The sequence below is a fragment of the Zootoca vivipara genome, chromosome 9 (genome assembly GCF_963506605.1).
Source record: "Zootoca vivipara chromosome 9, rZooViv1.1, whole genome shotgun sequence".
NCBI lineage: Eukaryota > Metazoa > Chordata > Lepidosauria > Squamata > Lacertidae > Zootoca > Zootoca vivipara.
The window spans coordinates 17,120,146-17,128,517 of record NC_083284.1 but is presented as its reverse complement, the minus strand read 5'-3'; the positions used below and the strand labels follow the sequence as shown (position 1 = coordinate 17,128,517).

The following is an 8,372-nucleotide window of genomic DNA, read 5'->3' as shown; positions in this document are numbered from 1 at the left end:
CAGAGTAGTACATGCTTTGGTTATTTCCCACTTGGACTACTGCAATGTGCTCTACGTGGTGCTACTGTTGAAGGTGACTTGGAAACTACAGTTAATCCAGAATGCAGCTGCTAGATTTGTGACTGGGAGCAGCCAGCAGTGATAAAGACCTACATTGGCTCCTAGTACATTTCCAAGCACAATTCAAAGTGTTGCTGTTGACCTTTAAAGCCCTTAACAGCTTCTGCCCTGTATACATGAAAGAGCATCTCCACCCCCATTGTTCAGCCCAGACACTGAGGTGAAACTCTGAAGCCTTCTGGTGGTTCCCTCATTGCGAGAAGTGAGGTTACAGGGAACCAGGCAGAGGGCCTTCTCGGTAGAATGCCCTCCTATCAGATGCCAAGGATGTAGATATTTCTATGACATTTCATAGACATCTGAAGGTAGCCCTTTAAAGGTAAAGGGGCCCCTGACCATCAGGTCCAGTCGTGTCCGACTCTGGGGTTGCGGCGCTCATCTCGCTCTATAGGCCGAGGGAGCCGGCGTTTGTCCGCAGACAGCTTCCGGGTCATGTGGCCAGCATGACAAAGCTGCTTCTGGCAAACCAGAGCAGCACACGGAAACGTTGTTTACCTTCCCGCCGGAGCAGTCCCTATTTATCTACTTGCACTTTGATGTGCTTTTGAACTGCTAGGTGGGCAGGAGCTGGGACCGAGCAATGGGAGCTCACCCTGTTGCAGGGATTCGAACCGCCGACCTTCTGATCAGCAAGCCCCCTGTGGGTTTAACCCACAACGCCACCTGGGTCCTTTATCAGGAAGCTTTTAATGTGCAATATTCTGTTCCGTTTTTGTATATTTTGTATATTCTGCTGGAAGTCATCCAGAGTGGCTTGGACAACCCAATTAGATGGGCACGGTATAAGTAATAAATAATCCTGCCTTAAAGGAAGATTTCTGTTGCATTTCTCCATGAGTCGTTGCTCAGGAATTGCCACCTTACAATCACAAGCTATAGTTTCCACTGTGATTTATTCAGAAATGTATGGAGTTTGTTCCTTTGAGGGCAAGGAGGTTCTATTTCATACCAAGGAACTAATAAGACACGTGGGATTCTTACATATATTGTAAGCCAATATCTGTTCTGTTTACATATAAAGGAGGGATAAGAGGTCTAACTCTTATACAAAACAAGTGCAAATGAGTTGGAGGCACATCAGTGAATCCTACCAAATTTAAATGGGTACCTTTCACAAGTTGCATGGACCTTTTTTGTGTGTTATTCCAGATTGACCTCTAAATAATAATAATAATAATAATACGGTAATAATAATAATTTATTATTTATACCCTGCCCATCTGGCTGGGTTTCCCCAGCCACTCTGTTTCCCAAAGCCCTTTTCTCTTACCTTTGAAAGCTGAGCTTTTGAAATGGTTTTCTCGCATGTTTATTTATTTTTTAAAAAATTATACTCCTTTCTTCTTCTTTTTAAAGTCTGTCTCATGACAGCTTACAGAGAGAATAAAATAAAATGAGAGAGGAGAGGAGAGGGAGCTTGTACATCCCAATACATGACCTGGCTTGTCATGCATCAGAGAAGACGTCTTAATGATTAGGGTTAAAATCCTATGCACACAAACAAAATGGTATGCCCTGTTGAACTCAGTGGGGATAACTTTGTATCGTGAGCCACCCACCACATTTCAGGTCCCACCTCCTCCTAACTTTAAAACGGCCTCTTACATTTATTGAAAGAAACACAGCAGTCTTATTGCTCTTTAAGAAAGCTTTACAAAGAGAATTTCTAGTCTGCTGTCAATTAGTTACAAAGCCGCATATGAGATACTTTCTTACTGAAATATTTAATAGACTAATTAAGCCAGGCAAAGAGAAGGAAAGCAATTTATTGTGTCATTTGATCTATCAATCCAATGCATCACTTTTCAGCCAAAACAAGAAAATGTAAAAAAAAGAAGAAGAGAAAAGCAGCCCCCCCTTTTCTTTTCTATCCCACCCCCTTTTATGGCATGGAAATCGTTTAAGACTTTATGAGTTAAAAGGATCACTTTGAATTGGTCCTAGAAGGAAAAACAGGGAGTGTAATGTGTATCAGAGCTTAATTTTGAAAATGATGGTAATCTATACTTGAGGTTATAAATTTAGAACAGTGCTGAGAAGCTGATGCTTTCTGACAATGAGACAAATAGAATAGACTTGATTTGGAAGAAACTTCAACATATTATGGGCTGATTTATTTATTTATTATACTTAATAGTTGCTTTTCTTACAAACTTACTCAAAGTTACCTACATTAAAACCAATTTTTATATGTATTAAAAAAATATAAAATCGCAGATGAACAGATAAAGCAGATCACGACTTACTGATCCCACCTCACTAAAAGAGGCCAAAATACTATCATTCAAATTAAGTGCCAAAAGCTCAGATAAAGAGAAAATTATTTGCCTGACTCCTCTCTAGGTAGGATGGGATGAGACCATAGCTGCCAAGTTCTCCCTTTTTTTAAGGGAAATTCCCTTATGCTGAATAGGCTTCCTCACGAGAAAAGGGAAAACTTGGCAGCTATGGATGAGACTGAGACCCATCATTCTCTTGGTGTAGCCAACCCCACTAGCCTTTTCACTCATTGGATCTACGGAGAGTGAATAATTTTCTTTCTTCTTCTTTTTTTCTTTTTAAAATAATTTTAAAAGACCCTGATGTTGGGAAAGATTGAGGGCACTAGGAGAAGGGGACGACAGAGGACGAGATGGTTGGACAGTGTTGGACAGTGTTCTCGAAGCTACGAACATGAGTTTGACCAAACTGCGGGAGGCAGTGGAAAACAGGAGTGCCTGGCGTGCTCTGGTCCATGGGGTCACGAAGAGTCGGACACGACTAAACGACTAAACAACAACAAAATAATTTTATTAATTTTACAGAAAGAAAAACACAACACTTTAACACAACAAATACAAACAAAAATAACAAAAGAAAACATTATAAGAATAACAAAACAAAGAAAAAACACAAAAGTCCAAATACCATAATCCTTTCCCCTTAACATTGTAAGAGGGGACTTCCTCGAGTTCATTTCTCATTCATTCTCATTCATTCATTCATTCATTCATTCTCATTCGAGTTCATTTCTCATTCATCTTTAGCAATTTCCAATTCATTATTTAAAACTCTTTGCAATTTCAATTCTCTCATACATCAATTTACTTAACATAATACTTAAACCCGCAGTTTCTATAAACTTCTAAATTTAATCTTAATATACAATTTTACCATGTTTTTTTAAAATAAACTTTAAAATCTTTCCACTCTTCTTCAGCCGCTTCTTCTCCCCGGTCGCGTATTCTCCCGGTCATCTCAGCCAGTTCCGTATACTCCATCATTTTCATTTGCCAATCATCCACTGTTGGTAATTCTTGGGTCTTCCAGTTCTTAGCTAATAATACTCTTGCCGCCGTTGTAGCATACATAAAGAAATTAACATTTTTCTGAGAGTGAATAATTTTCTGGTCTTCAAATATTGCCGTGTTGCTTGGATTCAAGCATGGTGAAGTTGCAACCTTTCTGTTCAAGTGTAATATGAAATAAGCCACATGACCTGCCTTTCTCCGTAATTGAAGGTTCCTCACAATGTACACTGTTTAATTTTGCATCAATGGAACAATATTCTGAAATTGCAGTGAACTCTGATGACTAGGAGTTCCTGAGGATCAATATTCTGCTAATAGGGATCCTACTGGTCCCCCCCCCCAATACATTCTTTCCACTCAAACGTATCTACACATTTCTGGGGCTGCATTTGATGATTCTAACTCGCAGACACAGCAGGCTTGTTCTTTTCATGCTTTCTAGAACCATAACATCTTAGAGCAGGAAGATCTATCACAATGACCTCATTGACTGCATTGCCTTCTTGTTATATACCATATGATAGAAGACCATGTGCAAGGACTAAGAACAGCAGCATTTAGATGCCCAAGAGAAACTAAAAATGAAGCAAATTCAGGGTTGAGTATTCAGAGCTGACCACCTTAAAGAACCTTATCCTTCAGCATTATGCTTAATCAGGGTTACAGTTCCCACAGCAACCATTATTCATTCTTATTTTATAACTGTAGTTATAAAAGGGTACACGATGATATTACAGTGAGGCAATGTTTTAAAACAGGCAGGTCAGTTCTGTTTCCAGTGACCACCCTATTTTCCCAGTGGATGTGTCAGTAAGGATACAATTTTCTGTGTAGGATTTTGGGGTGTAAGTGTGCTTTAGGAGCTTGGGTGAAGGTAACTGGTCCCAAAGTGTGGCTGGTCTGTAGGCATCTGCTACCTTGCTAAGACTAAGCAGATCTGGTTCAGAAACAGACTGCAGGACCTGTGTGTGCGGGTTACGGCGTTAGGGAACTTTTTAGTTTAGAGAAAAGGAAATCGGGTGGCGACATGATAGAAGTTTACAAAAATTATGCACAATGTGAAGAAAGTGGATACAGAAAAGTTTTTCTCCCTCTCCCATGTCATGAACAGAGTCAGTGATGGCCACCGACTTGGATGGTTTTTAGAAAGGAGCCAACGAAGCTGAATACTGGAAAATTCAGGGCAGATTAAAGAAAGTGGTACTACACTTGGGCAAAAAAATTGAAAGGCACAAATACAGGATGGGTGACACCTGGCTTGAGAGCAGTACATGTGAAAAGGATCTAGGAGTCTTAGTAGACCACAAACTTGACATGAGTCAACAGTGTGATGCAGCAGCTAAAAAGCCAATGCAATTCTGGGCTGCATCAATAGGAGTATAGCATCTAGATCTAGGGAAGTAATAGTACCACTGCATTCTGCTCTGGTCAGACCTCACCTGGAGTACTGTGTCCAGTTCTGGGCACCACAGTTCAAGAAGGATACTGACAAGCTGGAATGTGTCCAGAAGAGGGCAACCAAAATGGTCAAAGGCCTGGAAACGATCTGAGTGCTTTTAGAAAGGATTAGACAAATTCATGGAGAAGGCGATTGAAGGCTGCTAGCCATTCTAGCAATGCTTCTGAATACAAGTTGCTGAAAACCACAGGAGGGGAGAGTGTTCTTGTGTTTAGGTCATGCTTGCAGGTTTCTTACAGGCATATGGTTGATCGCAGCTCTTCTTATGTTCATTCCCTCGAGTTCCACGATAAATAGAGAAGTGATATATAAATGCAATTACAGCAACTCTGGCCTCAGCGTCTTGCAACACTGAAGTGAAAATGATGGTTCGTTTGCCTTTTCTGGGTACCATATATTATTGTTCGTTACTTATTGGACATGGAAACTGAAATATACTCGGAGTCAAGAGTGAATTTCATGCTCTTTATTCAGCTCATAGTCATCAAGGAGGAGAAGAGAAGACGAATGGCTCTTTCCCCCAAACCATCTGCTTATATACATTATTTACACAATGGGCCTTGCGTGATTGGCTACTTCAGGGCTACACCTGTGGGCCAATTATATTATGGATTGACTTCTGCCTGCAGCCTGATTGGCTGCTCCTACAGGCCAATCAGGTAGCAGATTCACTTCTGCCAGCCGCCTGATTGGCTGCTCCAGCAGACCAATCAGGTTGCGGATTCACTTCCACCTGGAGTTGGATTGGGTAGCTCCCGCTGATTCTGAATCCTATTGTTCTAGGATTCAGCTCAGTACATAACACCCCTCCCCTCTAAGTTCCAGTCCTGCCCGGGAAGTTGCATTCGTAGTCCCCAAGGTCTGCTGGCCGCCTCCGTGTGCGTTGTGGCCTGGGGTGTTCCTTGGTCAGGGGTTCTGGTTCTGGCTCGTGTTCCGAGGCTGCTGGCTGTGCCAGGGCTGTCTAGTCTGGCGCCACTGAACCACTAGGTTGTAGCTCTGGTTCCGGTGTCCTTCCAGCCTCGGGGCGCCCCTCTGTGCCTACTGCTTCTGCTTCCCCTGCCCACCCCTCTCGCTCTACAGGCCTCACTGCCCTGCTGTCCCCTTGGGACCCCTCTGTCCCGCTCTCCTCCCGGGTTCCTCCTGGGAATCGTCGTCGTAGCTGGTCGCAGTGGCGGCGCCAACATTGCCCCCCTTCCGTTAGTACCTCGTACGACACGGGACCGGTCACCTTGGTGACTGTGGTGGGTACCCATGCTGGGCCTGCCCCAAAATTCTTTGCATACACTGGGTCCTGGGCCACAAATGTCCGGGGGTTCCTGCCTTTCCCCACCACTACCTCATCCTGAGCTCTGTCGGGGTGAAGTCGGTCCAGTCTAGTTGCAAGGCGCCGGCCCATTAGTAATTCAGCTGGGCTCCGGCCCGTCGTTGTGCTTGGGGTGCTGTGCTGTGCTAGAAGAAATGCGGCAAGGCGGTATTCCCAGTCCCCTTGTGTCATGCGGCGGAGGCTGTCCTTGGTGGTCCGCACCATGCGCTCCGCTTGGCCATTGGTGGCAGGGTGGAATGGTGCTGAGCGGATGTGGCGGATGGCGTTCTGCGCTGTGAAGGTCTGGAACTCCTCTGACGTGAATGCGGTTCCATTGTCCGAGACGAGGGTGTCAGGGAGCCCGTGGGTCGCAAACAGCTTACGTAGTACCCGGATGGCTGCCGCCGTAGAAGTGGATGGTACCAGTGCGACCTCCAGCCATTTGGTGTAGGAATCCACCACTATGAAGAATGTTTTTCCCTGGAAGGGGCCAGCGAAGTCCACGTGCAAGCGTGACCATGGATGTCGGGCGGACTCCCAGGGCTGGACTGGGGCCCTTGGGGGATCCGGGCGGGATTCTTGGCAGGTCTGGCAGTGTTGGACCCAGGCCTCTATCTCTCTGTCAATCCCCGGCCACCACACATAACTCCTGGCAAGGGCCTTCATCCTCACTACCCCTGGGTGTGTCTCGTGTAGGGCTGTGAGGACCCTTTTGCGGAGGGGCTGGGGAACAACAACCCTGCTTCCCCATAACAGGCACCCCTTGTGGGCCGACAGTTCATGTTTGCGGTTTGTGTAGCCAGCGAATTCTGGCCCGGGGCTGCTGCTGGGCCATCCTCGCCACACCCAGTCCAGGACCCGGGAGATGACCCTATCTTTTGTGGAATGGTGCGCAACTTCTTGTGCCTGAATGGGTCGGTCGGGAAGCAGCTCCAGGGTCATAACCTCTTGCGCAGGCGCTGGGTCGGGGCCTGTTTCTGGTAGTGGTAGCCTGCTGAGGGCGTCTGCGTGGCCCATCGCCTTCCCAGGGCGGTGGATTAGTGCATACTGGTAGCCGGCAAGGAAAATTGACCACCTGAGGACACGTGGAGACAACACTTGGGGGGTCTGCTTCTCAGGGGCAAACAGGCCAAGCAACGGCTTGTGGTCAGTCACTATGGTAAAGGGCCGCCCGTACAAGAAATCATGGAATTTTTTTACGCCCTTCACGATTGCCAGACCCTCCTTGTCAATCTGTGAGTAGTTTCGTTCGGCTGCAGCAAGCGTCTGGGAGAAGTATGCCACCGGCACCTCTCTTCCATCCGGGAGTTGGTGTCCCAGGACAGCGCCGATGCCATAGGGAGAGGCGTCGCATGCCAGCACCACTGGCAGCCTCTCGTCGAAGTGTGCTAAGACCGAGTTCGAGACGAGCAAGTCCTTGACTGCCTGGAATGCGGCCCTTTGTCGCTGGCCCCACACCCAAGGGGCCCTTTTATCTAGGAGTCTGTGTAGGGGCTCCGCTACCGCTGCCTTATGAGGAAGGAAGGCATGGTAAAAGTTCAATAGTCCCAAGAATGACTGAAGTTCGGGCTTGCTCTTGGGCGCTGGGGCCTCACAAATGGCCCGTACCTTGTCACCGGTTGGATGGACCCCTTCTGCGTCCACCTTAAATCCCAGAAAGTCCACCTGCGGCACTCCCAGTAAACACTTTTCCCGCTTCACCTTGAGGCCCGCCGTCTGGAAACGGTGCAGGACGGAGCGGAGGCGGTCCTCAAATTCCTCTGGTGTGGGCCCGGCGATCAGTACATCATCGAAGAAGGGGGTGACGCCAGGAATCCCTTTAAGGAGAGAGTCCATTAGATTCTGGAATATGCCTGGTGCCACGCTAACGCCAAATTGCAGCCGCTTAACTCTGAATGCCCCTCTGTGCGTCACAATCGTCTGAGCCTCTGCTGTGGCTTCGTCCACAGGCAACTGTTGATACGCTTGGGCCAAGTCCAGTTTGCCAAAGATTTTTGACCCAGCCAGGGTGGCGAGGACATGGCTGACCACTGGCACTGGGTATGCATGGGCCGTGAGAGCCTTGTTTATGGTGCATTTGTAGTCTGCACAGATGCGGACCGAACCGTTAGGCTTGACGGGTGTGACAATTGGAGTTTCCCAGGGGGCGTTGGGCACCGGCTCCAGCACTCCTTGCTCCACGAGCCGGTCCAATTCCTCG

General features: G+C 46.8%; 1 protein-coding gene across 1 annotated transcript; it reads right to left on the bottom strand.

Moving 5' to 3' along the window:
• Positions 1-5,935: 5,935 nt before the first annotated feature.
• LOC132592678 (uncharacterized protein K02A2.6-like) lies at positions 5,936-7,991 on the bottom strand (the record flags this gene model as incomplete). The annotated part of the gene is made up of 1 exon (XM_060279133.1): positions 5,936-7,991. A coding segment is annotated over exon 1 (1,254 nt), but the record flags the coding sequence as incomplete, so codon positions are not given.
• Between the last annotated feature and the right edge of the window lie 381 nt (positions 7,992-8,372).